The sequence below is a fragment of the Bufo gargarizans genome, chromosome 8, assembly GCF_014858855.1.
Source record: "Bufo gargarizans isolate SCDJY-AF-19 chromosome 8, ASM1485885v1, whole genome shotgun sequence".
Classification (NCBI taxonomy): Eukaryota; Metazoa; Chordata; class Amphibia; order Anura; family Bufonidae; genus Bufo; species Bufo gargarizans.
The window spans coordinates 175,948,670-175,964,809 of NC_058087.1; the positions used below are offsets into that span (position 1 = coordinate 175,948,670).

Below are 16,140 nucleotides of genomic sequence, written 5' to 3' on the forward strand. Positions count from 1 at the left end.
GGTATTGCAGCTCAGTTCATTTAAAAGTCAATAATGCAATACCAGCCTATTCATAATAAAGTATACCGCTATATATATATGTATATATTCGCCTTTATTAGTAAGCCCCTAGGTTCTCCTTCTTAGGCCTCATGCACACGACCGTTGTTGTGTTCCGTTTCCGCAAAATGGGGTTCCGTGATCCGTTTTTGTTTCCGTGTGTCTTCCTTGATTTTTGGAGGCCCACCAGACATAAAGGAAAGTAAAAAAAAGTCTAAGACAGGTTTGCCATGCAAATGATAGGAAAAAAACGGATGCGGACGCGGATGCAATCTTGTGTGCCTCCGCGTTTTTTAGTGGTCCCATTGACTTGAATGGGTTTGCGAACCGTTTTCCGCGAAAATAATAGGACAGGTTATATTTTTATGACGGGCTGGAACCACGGATCACGGACGCGGATGGCAAATGGTGCATTAGCGAGTTTTCAACGGACCCATTAAAAGTCAATGGGTCCGCAGAAAATCACGAAAAACGGCGCAACGGACACGGAATTAAACAACGGTCGTGTGCATGAGGCCTTACCATGTGTGCCAGTAAATTATACTATAGCCTATGGCCAGTTCCTGAAGGGGATGAGCCTCCATGTCCGTTTTTTTAATTAATGAATTAATTTTATAATTTATTTTTTATTTTTACTCTTCCCCATAAAGAGATATTTTCGAGAGGTTAGGGGAAGAGTTTAAGACCTACTTTTTTTTTTTCATTAATATTAACAGCGCCACTCTTGCCCATAGACAGTGTCTGGTATTGCAGCTCAGTTGCTTTTATTAGTAAGCTCCTAGGTTCTCCTTCTTACCATGTGTGCCAGTAAATGATACTATTGCCTATGGTCAGGTCCTGAAGGGGGTGAGCGGCCATGTCCTCGTAGTCACCATACACCACAGCATTGATCAATCCGCTGGTATTGTATCGCTTGTTCTGCACGACTTCACTGCTCTTCCCCAAGTACAGAGCCACCGCACCGCCACCCTTGGTGAGCAAGCGAGTGCTTTCGGGCAGGGCCTGCTGAGCTGGACGGTCGAGGACCAAGACAAAAACAATAAAAACGGATACGATTATAGTGATTATAACATATGTCCATATATAAGGAATATCCCCATAGAACATCCTGTGGCTAGGCTTTCAGTACTCTACCCAGACGCAGTGCTTCCATGGCGGGCCGAGCATGGGTGCTGCAGCTCCATTCATTTTTTCAGGGAGGGACAGAGATAGCGGAGCACAGTGCGACCTGTCACTTCATTCATACAGGGACACAAAAATCCTGCCCTCATGATCAGTGGGGGTCCCAGCAGTCAGACCCCCCATGATCAGATATCCTAAAGGGGTTTTCTATCTCAGGACAAGGTCATCAATATCCAATTTAGCAGCACCCCCATCGATCATGTTTGAAGAAGCTATGGCTCAGCACCATACATTGTATAATGGCCTGTGCTTGGCATTGATGTCCCAGGTCCATTCCCTCGAATGGGACTGAGCTGCAAATACGCCATGCAGCCTAGAAAGAGCGACGCTCCCTCCTTCACACAGCTGGGCAGCAGGGGTGCTGGATGTCACCCCCCCCCAATTCAGATATTGACCTATCCTGGCCATTAATATTGAACTTCCAGAAACCCCTATATCGCCATATCCAATGGATAAAGGATACTTTTATATCCCGGGGAAAGGAAGGGGTACTCCAGAATTTAACAATTGGTGATCGATCTCTACTGATAGGTCATCAATTATTAAATCCTGGGGAACCCATTAATTATACAGATAATAATCACCTCGAAGAGTCTAAGCAGCTTCCACATGTAGATGGCACCCCAATTTCATGCAAAATAAGAATTAAAGGGGTTCTCCAGGCTTTTCAAGAGCCCAATGCTTTCTCCAGCCCTGTGGAAGAAAGGCAGTTTGGTAAATACTTACCCACCCCTCGCTCCACCGATGCTGGCGTCTGCGCTGCACTCACATGGGATGTGGGTTCCAACGTGAAGTGTTCCCTTGTCGTCCTGTTCAGCTGAATTTACAGGACACGTCCGGTCGGGACCCGAGTGTAAGAGTCCGCAGCCCATGTGAGTGCAGTGGAGATGGCAGCATCGGTGGTGCGCGGGACGGGTAAGTATTAACCACGCTGACTTTCTTCCACAGGGCTGAGGAAAGCATTGGGTTCTGGTAAAGCCCTGAGAACCCCTTTAACAGGACATTCCCATCTGGAGATTTATGTCAGGTAGGATATACCATAAACGTCTGATAGGTGCAGATCCCACCGATAGGTGCAGATCCCACCGATCCCACCGCTGGGACCCATTACTATTTCAAAAACAGAGCTCCATTGTGAATGAAGAACAAGCTGCGCATGCGTTCCCTCCATTCACTGCTATGGGACTTCCGAAAATAACCAAGCGAGCACGCTTGCCTTTTTCTGGATGTCCCATACCCATGAATGGAGAAAGCCAAACTTGTGCCGCTTGCCCTCCATTCAAAATGGGGCTCTGTTCTGGAAATAGGAGGGGATCTGCACCTATTAGACATTTATGGCATATCATAGCATGAAGAAGAAAGCACCGCGGCACTCAGGCATATCCTACCAATAAGTCGTAAATCTCCAGATGGGAATGTCCCTCTAACCTGTTAGAAAGATACATGATGAAATCGATGGTGCAGGTAATCTTCTCACCAGTGACTGTATTTGTGAGTAATAACCTCCTTTCTGATCCTCAGCTGTGTCATGTGACCAACACTCTAATCTTCAACTGACACAGGACAGGAAGTCAGTTCCTTGTCTATTCATTCCTATGAGACTGACATTGAGGCTCCCATAGGAATAGATAAAGAAACTGACTTCCTGTCCACTCATAAGATGCTGTGTTATTTGGAAAGTCAGAGTGCTGGTCACATGACACAGCTGAGGATCAGAAGGGAGGTTATAACCCACAAATACATTCACTGTTAAATTACATTCACTACAGTTTACATCATGCATCTTTCTAACAGGTCAGAGAATAAAAATGTTTGTAGGAGTGCTTCTTTAACAGGAATTTGCTTACCTCGGTGATCCTGCTTTCCACTTGCCAGCAAAAACAACCCATTGGCATCGGTTTGACCTCTTATATCCGAAGCGTAATAGACCAATTGATCCATAGCGCTAATAAATGCCAGGCTCATGCCTTGGAGAAAGGTGGATGGCGGCCCATGGATTTCTACGTATAAATCTTCGGCGTAAGGAGATGAAACTTCGTTCAGCACGACTAAAGACACCCTACAGAAATTCTCTCTGCCCGGCGACGGGTGCGTCAGTTGGAAGATGAGTTGTCCATCTTCGTCCAAGCACCTCCCTATGGACTCATCTGTGATGTGAAAGTCAGCGTCCTCCCAGAAGGCGTCCATTCCTGGTGTCAGGGTGTTGACGAGACCATCAGCCTGGTCTGTGCTCTTGGTCTTGTGTACCAAGACGTCCACTAACCCTTCACGGGTCACTTGCATTGCCACATAGTAAGGTCCTTTTCCAAAATAAAGAGCAATGGCATCGGGTCCATTCTGGATGGTGTTGGGTGGCAGGACAATATTGGGAACTGGTCTAAGGCTAGAAGACCCAATGAGGAAGAACCCTTTCTTATCTGTGGAGTATCCTGATAAGTTGACGACTTTATAGGCTGTGTTGGTTTTTCCATTATAGAAGACCAGTGTGAAGCCATCGAGGGAGACATTTTGGCCACTGGTATGATGAAGCTCAATAAACTCGCTAGTGTCGTACCCAGGGTTATCTGGGTTTACTTCACTGATGAAGAGTCGTCCTTCTGGATTCATCTCCTTGGAGTTTTTTATAAAGTTCTGACATTTGACGACCAAGAACATCCCAAGTAATACAACCACTGTTGACTTCAAAGATGCCATATCTCCCTTTACTTCTCTACCAAGTCCTCAAATCGTGAACAGAAGGACAATGTTCCCCCTCAGTAGAGAATATGGGAATACGAGGTGGAGGATCTCAAGGAGGCAATGGTCCCAAGATGGTATCTCTTCTCGAAGCAGTAGTCTATGAAGCTTCAACATATCAAAGTTCTGGAAAAGACATCAATCATCCACAATATCAATATGAAAGTCATAGCTGAATCTAATATTAAAGGACTTGTCCATAATTTTGATATTGATGGCCTGTGTTCAGGATAGGTCATTAAAGGGGTTGTCCCACCAAAAATATTCTACAGTTTTCACACCAGCATCTGGATTTGAATACTTTTGCAATTGCATTTCTTTTAGATGAAACAATCTGTATAGCGCCACCTGCTGTTTTCTCTTTTTCTCATTTTTCTGTTCAGCTCACTGAGACAGAAGCACATGCTCAGTTCCATCCTTCAACTTTCATCAGATGTAGCTGAAAGGACATGCCCTCTGAGAAAAGACAAGCTCCCTAAGCTGGAGCAATACATGGGGAGATCTCTGGATCCATGTGAGGTACAGGGCTGGTTCTAGCTTTGTTTGTAAGAGATTGTCATGCACTAGGTTATGTATGATTTTCATTTTTAACATTATTCATGGGGGGGACCCCTTTAATATCAGATCGGTGGGGGTTGGACACCTCCGACGATCAGCTTCTTTCCAGTGCTGCTTCCGTTCCAGCTCGGTCCACTACACAGTGGATGAAGTAAGAGGATCCAGCCTCTGGTAAAACGATATCCTTTATTTGATGCAGTAAAATCCATACAGTCTAAGACAAGTGCAATATCGACGCGTTTCGGATCCCAAGTTAACGATCCTTACTCATTATATAAAATGCTATCTGTGACTCTCCCATATAAATACACCTCCTCTAATCACACACATGGAAACATATAATCAGGAGAAACAAATCACACCAAGCAACAAAAGAGAGAACCTGACGTTGGATGAACGCAATGCCTGGAGAGGAAAAGTATATTTACAAATCACAGGTTTTAAAAATGTTGGAGGATACAACAGTATATACAGGTGAAACTCGAAAAATTAGAATATTGTGCAAAGTTCTTTTATTTCAGTAATGCAACATAAAAGGTGAAACTAACACATGAGACTCATTACAGGCAAAGCGAGATATTCCAAGCCTTTATTTCTTATAATTTGGATGATTATGGCTCACAGCTTATGAAACCCCAAAGTCTCAATTTTGAGGTCTGCTTTGTTTAGGGGGTATGGATTAATTAGCTGACTAGAGGGTGACACTTTGAGCCTAGAATATTGAACCTTTTCACAATATTCAAATTTTAAGCTGCAATAATGAAATTCCTTTTTGCATTACTGAAAAAAAGGACTTTTGCACGATATTCTAATTTTTCGAGTTTCACCTGTATACCAAAAGAAGAAATGGTGAGAGCACGACGCAATTGCTCCACCAATGAGTCTTTTGCTGAAGAGGCTGCTGTTATCAGCTCTAGGTTACACTCCAGATCATACACTACACGATCCATTAGGAAAGCTAGACAATGGGCGTTAGCACTGGACAGTTTTTTTTGCAGATCTGCAATTTGCGGACCACAAAACACATACAGTCGTGTGCATGTAGCCTAAGGCTACATGCACACAAACGTATTTTGTTTCCGTGTCACTTCCGTTTTTTTCTGCGGATAGGATGCGGACCCATTCATTTCAATGGGTCCGCAAAAAATGCGGACAGCACACCGCGTGCTGTCTGCATCAGTATGTCCGTTCTGTAGCCCCGCAAAAAAAAAATAGAACATGTCCTATTCTTGTCCGTTTTACTGGGCCTTATCCTCTTCAATATATTTAATGATGATCTTATAGATATCTTGCACAGTAAAATATCAATTTTTGCAGATGACACTAAACTGTGTAAAGTAATTAACACTGAAGAGGACAGTATACTGCTACAGAGGGATCTGGATAGATTGGAGGCTTGGGCAGAGAAGTGGCAGGTGAGGTTTAACACTGACAAATGTAAGGTTATGCACATGGGAAGGAATAATGCAAGTCACCCGTGCATACTAAATGGTAAAACACTGGGTAACACTGACATGGAAAAAGATCTAGGAATTTTAGTGAACGGCAAACTAAGCTGTAAAAACCAGTGTCAGGCAGCTGCTGTCAAGGTCAATAAGATAATGGGTTGCATCAAAAGGGGCACAGATGCCCGTGATGAGAACATAGTCCTACCACTTTACAAATCACAGGTCAGACCACAGATGGAGTACTGTGTACAGTTCTGGGCTCCTGTGAACAAGGCAGAAACAACCTGATCAACTCTATGCGACGGAGATGTGTTGCACTGCTTGAGGCAAATGGTGGCCACACCAGATACTGACTGGTTCTCTGACCCCCCCCAGTAAGGCAAGACCGTGCACATTTCAGAGTGGCCTTTTATTGTGGGCTGTCTAAGGCACACCTGTGCAGTATTCATGCTGTCTAATCAGCCCCTTGATATGCCACACCTGTGAGGTGGGAAGGATTATCTCGGCAAAGGAGAAGTGCTCACTAACACAGATTTAGACAGATTTGTGAACAATATTTGCGAGTAATGGGTCTTTTGTGTATGTAGAAAATGTTTCAGATCTTTGAGTTCAGCTCATGCAAAATGGGAGCAAAACCGAAAGTGTTGCGTTTATATTTTTGTTCAGTGTATGTTACTATGTTACAAATGCGGCCACAGTCAAACAATTCACATCTGTCAGTCAACACATGATGAAAACATCTGTCAGTCAAACAATTACATCTACAGCGAATGGTAGAAGTCATAAGATTAAACAATATATCAACTAAAACACTGAGTTTGCAGTTTACTTAATCACACGTGTTGAATGCTCCATGCAATATGTAGGATGCACTACCAAACAGATTAAAAACAGGATACGGAAACATTTATCTGACATACCTCACTATCAAACACGTGACGTAATGTTTCTTCTGCCACTCTGCATTTTGCCATTGTACATAAGGGTAACACAACACAGAGAACAAAGTGTGGAGAGGGTCACGCTCCCAGTTGGGGGGGGGGGGGGACCACAGACGCAAGCTACTAAGTAGAGAGGCATATTGGATGTTCGAACTTGGTAGCTGCTTTCCCACTGGCATGAACAAAAAACATGATTTGATTTTACAATACTAAGGGCTCTTTCACACTTGCGTTGTCCGGATCAGTCGTGCACTCCATTTGCCGGAATTACACGCCGGATCCGGAAAAACGCAAGTGAACTGAAAGCATTTGAAGACGGATCAGTCTTCAAAATGCGTTCAGTGTTACTATGGCAGTCAGGACGCTATTAAAGTCCTGGTTGCCATAGTAGTAGTGGGGAGCGGGGGAGCGGTATACTTACAGTCCGTGCGGCTCCCGGGGCGCTCCAGAATAACGTCAGAGCGCCCCATGCGCATGGATGACGTGCCATGCGATCACGTGATCCATGCGCGTGGGGCGCCCTGATGTCACTCTGGAGCGCCCCGGGAGCCGCACGGACGGTAAGTATGCTGCTCCCCTGCTCCCCACTACACTTTACCATGGCCACCAGGACTTTAGCGTCCTGGCAGCCATGATAACCATTCAGAAAAAGCTAAACATCGGATCCGGCAATGCGCCGAAACGAGGTTTAGCTTAAGGCCGGATCCGGATCAATGCATTTCAATGGGCATTTATTCCGGATCCAGCCTTGCGGCAAGTGTTCAGGATTTTTGGCCGGAGCATAAAGCGCAGCATGCTGCGGTATTTTCTCCGGCCAAAAAACGTTCCGGTCCGGAACTGAAGACATCCTGATGCATCCTGAACGGATTTCTCTCCATTCAGAATGAATTAGGATAAAACTGATCAGGATTCTTCCGGCATACAGCCCCGACGACGGAACTCTATGCCGGAAGAAAAGAACGCAAGTGTGAAAGAGCCCTAAGGAATTTAAGAAAGTTTTATTAATTTATTTATGTATTTATTTATTTTATTTTCTCCTTTGTATACGTTTGGATTTGCTGTTCCATGTTTTGTGATCGGCCCATACCTGTTTCCATGTGATGTTGTTTCCATGTGTTTGATTAGAGGAGGTGTATTTATATAGGAGAGCCATTAACTTGGGATCCGAAACGCGTCAATTTTGCACTTGTCTTGCACTGTATGGATTGTACCGCATTAAATGAAGGATATCGTTTTACCAGAAGCTGGAACCTCCTACTTTTTGCACAGTTTATGTCGGCCTTGTCCTAGCCACATCCGTGCCTCTGATACGATACGCAGGTGAGCGCTGCATTTCTGACTTTCTATAACTACACAGTGGATGGAGCAATGCAGTCCCAGTGCCGACTTCCAGCACCAGAGCTACCCCGAAACAGCTGACTGGTGGCGATGCGGTGCATCGGACCCCCACCGATCTGATATTGATATCGATCAGGGATGCTCAACCTGCGGCCCTCCAGCTGTTGCAAAACTACAACTCCCAGCATGCCCTAATAGCTGTAGGCTGTCTAGGCATGCTAGGAATTGTAGTTTTGCAACAGCTGGGGGGCTGCAGGTTGGGCATCCCTGATCTAGATGAAATTCCTGGACAACCCCTTTAAATAGAACTTGTCACCACTTCTGATACTATTTCAGTAAATACTTGTAATCCTCTTGAAATAACCATTCTGGAGCATCTTTTCTCATATCTTAGTGCTCTACCGTCCCTCTGTTATTCCTCCTGAACATTTATTAATAAATTGACAACTGCAAATGGGGGAGGGGGTCCGTGCACAGTCTGACACTGGCAGCACTGATTGCATTTAGACTGTGCAGGGACACCACCTCAACTGGTAACACCCAGTTGACAATTTATTCAAATGTTTATAGGAGGAATAAAAGAGGAACAGCACAACACAGAGTTGTAAGAAAATCTACCACAGAATCGCTATTTCATGGAGATCTGTAACAACATAAAATATAATATAGCCAGTGCTATAATAAATCAAATTCATCTTCCTTGAAGGACGGGTGCAACTGTCCATAGGACACAGAACAATGTATATAACTGCAGCAGTGAGGTGGCGTGTCTTACCCTTTATTTCCAGAACTCTAGGACTACTACTTCTCAAGTTGAATATTACAGATGATAGGAAATGTAGTATGATAGTTTGCAGTAAATAGTTTGTAACCAGGTAATAAGAGGGTGCAAAGCAGCAGTTACACCTGGGTCCTAGTGCCTGGTGGGCCCAAAAGCCCCTCTGCCACATCAGAAGACATATTACATAAGGCACATGATAGGTGGGGGTCGTGTTACAAGTTTTGCACTAGGGGCCAGGATCTTCATGCTCTGCCCCTGGGTTCAGGGGTCTATACTCTGAATTCATACTTTGTGCACTACTTAACGAATCTAGATAAGATACTTCCAAAAACAGCGCCACACCTGCCTGCAGGTTATGTGTAGTACTGCAGCTTAGTCCTATTCAATTCATTGGAGCTGAGCTGCAATACCAGACACACCCCATGGACAGGAGTGGCGCTGTTTTTAGAGCAAAGAAGCCATGATTGTCTAATCAGTAGATTTGCTTTCAGACCCATAAGACTCCGGTGGAAATATTAGCCTTTATGGTATAAGGCTTATTCTATTCTTTAAAGGAGTTGTCCAGGCTACAGATATTGGTGGCCTATCCTCAGGATAGGTCATCAATATGAGATCGGTGGGGGTCCGACACCTAGGACCCCCACCCTACAGCTGTTTTGTGCAGTTTTCGATGCCGCTTCTGCCCCAAACAGCTGTAGGGTGGGGTGCCAGGTGTCGGATTGCCACCAACGCTGAGGATAGGTCATCAATATCTGTAATGCAGACTGCCCCTTTAATATTTGCGTGCTCAAGTTGCAGGCTGGTGACAGAGGGAAAGGCGACAAAATACACAAAATATCGAGTCCTTGATACGAACCAGACGCAGATGCTCCTGGGTTCAGACATCTCCGGGAAGTGGTGACATGCATCCAGATTTCTCTCCCTTTATACAGAAAAACACATAAACTGAAGTGTGTTTAGAAGTGGCTGTCAGTCGGATGACTCAGTGAGGCGCATGACTCACAGGATATGTAGTAATTATTACAACGTGCAAAAAATATCCAAAAATATTCGAGGAAAAGTCAGCGATGACCCAAGATTCCCTGTGTCATTATGAGAAATGGATATTTATAATAAACTTGGAAGACTGAAATTGATTAGAAGGAAAGGACCTCGTATAGAAGAACTGCAGACGTCCAGAGCGTCAAATGAAGGTTTTTCATCTCCTAACCTTATTCCAGAGCAAGGGGCTAGCTGCTATTTCCTGCTATGTATTAAACCCAGTATAGCCAGGCATGAATGGCACAGCCAGGGGCTAACAATCCTCGTAGGAGGTTAGGTGTGGGCTGGTCCCACCACTAACTTTAGGTCAGTCTAGACTGGAGTTTGGAATGGAGGGAATCTGTGACTTGTGCTCCCTCTTCTTAGGCCTAAAAAGCTACAGAGACTAACTGATCTACAGAAGGAGGCCTTAAAAGCTACAGAGACTAACCGATCTCTGCATGATCTACAGAAGGAGAGAAGGAGCAAGATGAATGAGAGAACTTAGAGTCTGCATGGCTGAGCATTGGAGTCAGTGAGGTAACCTGCTACCAAAAGCTGTTAAGACTTTACTGCTGTGAGGGACACCCTTCACACCTAGAAAGGACTTGGCCAGTCGTATCTTTATAAGGGCCCATTCAGACGGCCGTAGTGCGGACCGCACGTGGCCGCAACCATAGTAGAAAATGCCTATTCTTAGCCAAGATTGCGGAACGGAACCACGGACTGCGGACAGCACACGCATCTTTTGCAGCCCTTATTGAAATGAATAGGTCCACACCCGTTCCGAAATTTTGTGGAATCATTCATACGGCCGTCTGAATGAGCCCTAACACTGTCTCCTCAGTGAACATTACAACCACCATTGCAAGAGCATTATTGCCCACCATCGAATCTGCAGGCTGAGATTTGAGACAGAGAGGGCCATAACTCCCATCCTTGCCTAAATCCATACATCGTTATCTGGAAATAATTGCCCTGTGTACAGTTGGAGATGTGTTTTGCTATTGGTGGATGTACTACAACTCCTATTTTGCACTACAGTAAAGACATATGTTTATTCTTCTACTTCTGGCCTGGTTCCACCACACGCCGGCCCATTGCACTCCACATGCCCTGCGTTGCACCTATACAAACACTTAACTTCACGGACACCTCGACTACCATAAGGCAGGAGCATCAGGGTGTCTCCCGAGGGAAGAAAGGGTCCCGCCACCTTTCACTGCACTGCCCTAGGGAGCATCGGTGTGAGGACAGCCACTGTGATTGACTGTTACAGCCAGAGCCACTACTACTCCCATCCTCCGCTCCAGCTCCTGCACATCACTTCTAAGCAAATGTTATACACCATGCACTGCACTTTTTTTTATCAACAGTGCTATAGTGCCTTATAAATAGCTAATCAGAGAGTCTCCCCAATATCTGTAAAAGCTGAAGAGGCCCCGGCTGCTGGGCATCACTAGGCATGTTTGCCATGCAGGGGGCTAAAAGGTAGCAAGAAATTATCTAAGAGAGAGCCCCAAAAGAGGTGGAGGGCGCACTGTGCATGCGCAGTCGTCCTCCATTCATTTTCTATAGAGCTGCCGAAAACAGCCCTGGCTCAGCTATTTCCATCAGCCCCAAAGAAGTGAATGGAAGTGGTGGCCGCGCAAGTGCAGAAAGATAGAAGATAGATACAAAAAACTAAAATACAACAGCAGCACAGTTAGAAAAAAAGTTAATCGGGTGCAAATCCTCAGGGAAGGTAGGCGACCATTCCACTGCAGCAATATTTCCAAAAAATGAGGCAGCACTCCAGATGTGAAAGGTGATGACCCAATTTATTCCCAGGCAACATTTCAGCCCACTCAATGAGGCCTTTGTCAAGCTTCATTGGCCTCCATGAGTGGCTGAAACGTGGCCTGGGAATAAATTGAGTCATCACCTTTCACTTTTATCTGGAGTGCTGCCTCATTTTTTGGAAATATTAGATAGATAGATAGATAGATATGAGATGGTAAATAGATTGATAGATACTGTAGATAGCTATGAGACGGTAGATAGATACTAGATATATAGTTATTAGATAGATAGATAGATAGATATGAGATGGTAAATAGATTGATAGATACTGTAGATATATAGTTATTAGATAGATAGATAGATAGATAGATAGATAGATAGATAGATAGATATAGAGAAGAAAGAGAAACACAGTAGCATTCTGGATTTCGCACACGGGTGAGTGCCAGCAAAATAAACCTTGATCCAGGGTCACTGGAGAATGATGCAGCACTGCAGAAGATCCACTGAAATACTCAGTGTTTATTACTCATGTTCAGTGCACCTAAAAGAGTAAACAGGCCCCCCAAGTGCCCCTCTGTCCCTCTTCATTTCAGGTATAGCTTTGCATTATTAAATGTACAATATTGATCCACAAAGTGTTTGCCTGGTTCCTAACGACATATTATTGCTCGCCTTGTATAATAATTATTTGATGCAATTTGGATTTTTAGAAATGTCTATATTCAGATAATTATTGCTAGGTCAAAACATTCGGGGCCTGGGCCTACTGATGTTTTATCCCAGGCCCCGAATGTCCTGCCCGCCTGTTAGATATAACTGTATTGCCGTCCTCAGGACGGCAATACAATTGAATCTAATGCACTGCAAGAGCTGAAGGACCTGTGATGACCTCACAGGTCATGTGATCAGTGCTAAATGCAGTAGCTGAAAAGGACCTGCGATGATGTCACCATCATGTGACCAGTGCAGGAGAGGACGGCTCAGGCAGTGAAGAGAAGCCCTGGGAAGAGGCTTAGGTGAGGTCTGCTACATGAGGAGAGGTAAGTGAAGGGGTAGATTACTCAGTGTGAGAGGCAGAGCAATGTTGGGAGTTGTAGTTATTTAACTGGGACTGTATGTTAGGGCTGAAGGGAGGGAAGTTATTTACATGGGACAGTGGGGTGGAGTGATGTTAATTAAATGGGACTGAAATTTGGAAGTGGCTGGGGTAGGGTGATGTTATTTACATGGGACTGTATGTTGAGGGGTGATGTTATTTATATGGAACTGCATGTTGGAGGTAGCTGGTGAGGGGGTGATTTTTTTTACATGGGACTGTATGTTGAAGGCGGCTGGGGAGGGGGTGATGTTATTTACATGGTACTGTATTTTGGAGGGGGCTGTAGATAGAGAGGGATGTTATTTACATGGGACTCTATATTGGAGGGGGCTGGATAGATGATGTGATGGTATTTATGTGGAACTTTATGGCGGAGGGAGGGAAATAGTGTTATTTACATGGGACTGTATGGCGGAGGTGCTAAGGAATTATAATTTCTGAGGACACTAAACAGAAGGAATATAACTACAGGGGGCACTGCAGGTGGCATTATAAATATTGGGGGCGCTTCAGGGCGAGCATTATAACAGTAGAGGGCAGTATAAATACTGGGGGCACTGTGAGGCATTTTAAATTCAGGGGACATTAGGCTTATTACAACTGGGGGCTCTATAGGAAGGATCCGCATTATTTCTACTAAGAGCACTATGGGGGCCCTATTACTACTGAGGGGTCTGTAGAGAGCTTTATTACCACTGGGGGAATAATAGGGGGCCGTATTTTTACTGGGGGCTCTGTGAGGGTATTATTAATACTGAAGGGCTCTTCTACTAATGGAGGCAGTATTACTAATGAGAGCATTCTAGAAGGGAATTACTATTGGTGGGACTATGAGGAGTACTGTTACTATGGGGGGCACTCATTTTTCTTCAGGATAGTATTTGGGGGTACAGAAAAGTAAGGAAGCTAAGATGTCTGTGTGTCACACTCTGCAAGGACGAGGCGGCCGAGAGAAGTGTCCGGACCGAATGGAGAAGATCTACATCAGAGGAGACGTCACCTGGAGGCCCTGGATGTGAGAGGTATGTGCTGCTGTATAGCAAAATGTCTTCAGTGCTAGTGTTTGCTGGGGGGGGGGGGGGGGGGTGCGGTTGTTCAACTTAGAGAATTGGGCCATATGCATTGGTGCCTGGGCCCTTGATTATTGCACTATTGAAGTGTATAAATATGCAGGAAAAAAATGAACCATAAGTGTCAGTCTTTGACTATTCAAATAGTTGGGGGTATGTATAAATACTTTGGAGCTGGAGTGCTGCATCTTTCTTCAAATTTTAGATAGATAGATAGATAGATAATAGATAGATAGATAGACAGATTATAGATAGATAGATAGATAGATAGATAGATAATAGATAGATAGATAATAGATAGATAGATAATAGATATATAGATAGACAGATTATAGATAGATAGATAGATAGATAGATAGATAGATATCAGATAGATAGGAGATAGATAATAGATAGATAATAGATAGATAGATAATAGATAGATAGATAATAGATAGATACCACAACACAAATAACACAGCAGCACAGTTAGATGATGTGAAAAGGGTGCAAATCCTCAAGGAAGGCAGGAGTCTGCACCATTATGTAAAAATTAAAAGTCCAAAAACAAGGCAGCACTCCAAATTCAAGAGAAAAAGGTGATGACCCAAATTTATTTCCCAGGCACTGGGAAATGAATTTGGGTCATCACCTTTTCACTTGAATTTGGAGTGCTGCCTTGTTTTTGGACTTTTTAGATAGATATATAGATAGATATAAGATATATACTTTGTAGATATTTAGATCAATAATAGATAGATGATAGATATTTAGATGGATAATATATAGATAGATACATAGATAGATATAGATAGATAGACAGACAGATAGATATAGATAGATAGATAGACAGACAGATAGATAGATGGATAATAGATAGATAGATATAGATAGATAGATAGATAGACAGACAGATAGATAGATAGATGGATAATAGATAGATATAGATAGATAGATAGATAGATAGAGGATAGATAGATAGATAGATAGAGGATAGATAGATAGATAGATAGATAGATAATCGGTTGAGTCTAGTAGTAACATACATGACACTATACATTATTGTCTCTCCCCTCTGTAAATATTATCATAGCTAAAGACATTTCACCAGAGAAGAAATATAGAAGTTTTCTTACAAATAACATTGAACCCCCCTGGAAGGTGAGCCGGGTGACACCAGGGAGTCGGAGCTGTGAGTGCTAGCTCTCCGGCCCATCCTTGTTATACTAAATCTACATTTATATAATCCCACCACTAATTTACCATTACAGGCCCCATGAAACTTACTGAGCATCCTGTCTCCTCCACCGCATGTCTGCCCCAATTTTCACTGAAGGCCACTTCCCAACTTCCTCTTCTCCTCCCCTCTGATTCCCAGAAACCCTGGATAAAAAGTGTGTTACTTTTCTCTGAAATCCGAAACCTTTAATGTACACGTTGCTGTAAAACACCAAGATCTGTTTTAGGATCCTTCCCCACTGAAGGGATTAGGGATGGGGGTAGAGAGGAGGCCTGATGACTACCAGATGTTGGTCACTGCTGAGAGGAGACTGGTTAACCCTTCACTTTACACTTACTGACCACTAGCCAAAAACTACGGTTACTGACGAAAATAATATCCACTAATCTGTATCCAGTAAAGCTGTAGATGCATTCTATCTATCTATCTTCTATCTATCTATCTTCTATCTATCCTTGATTTCACATTTCTTATTTATCTATATATATAATATTTATCTATCTATCTATATATCTAATTCAAATTTGCTTTATTGGCAAGCCTAAATACATCTAGCATAGGCAAAGCTATCTCATAGTCTATCTATCTATCTAGAAAACAAAGAGCAGCAGCACAGGAAACGTGTGAAGATGGCTGCAATCCCTCATGGACAGCAGGCAATAAAGTCCATAGATAAATTCCTAGAAAAATGATGAGGCAGCAGCACTCCAACCTAGGAAAAAGATGTGGGACCCTTTTAGCAACGTTTCTCAATGGGGCCTTTTCTACGTTGGAGTGCTGCCTCATCATTTTTCTTGGAATTTATCTATCTATCCTTGATTTCACATTTCTTAATTATCTCTATAATATCTATCTATCTATCTATCTATCTATCTATTTATTATCTTTCTCCTATCTATCTATCTATCTATCTATCTATCTATC

The 16,140-nt window shown here is 43.5% G+C and overlaps 1 protein-coding gene across 1 annotated transcript in view; it reads right to left on the reverse strand.

The window, feature by feature from the left end:
- Positions 1-15,413, reverse strand: part of LOC122944440 — a 31,945-nt gene extending 16,532 nt beyond the window's left edge. Inside the window, 4 exon segments of the mRNA XM_044302711.1 lie at positions 836-1,049; positions 3,069-4,083; positions 9,880-9,945; positions 15,264-15,413. Of these exon segments, the coding sequence (XP_044158646.1) occupies positions 836-1,049; positions 3,069-3,915 (1,061 nt within the window). The 5' untranslated portion in view covers positions 3,916-4,083; positions 9,880-9,945; positions 15,264-15,413.
- Positions 15,414-16,140: the final 727 nt, after the last annotated feature.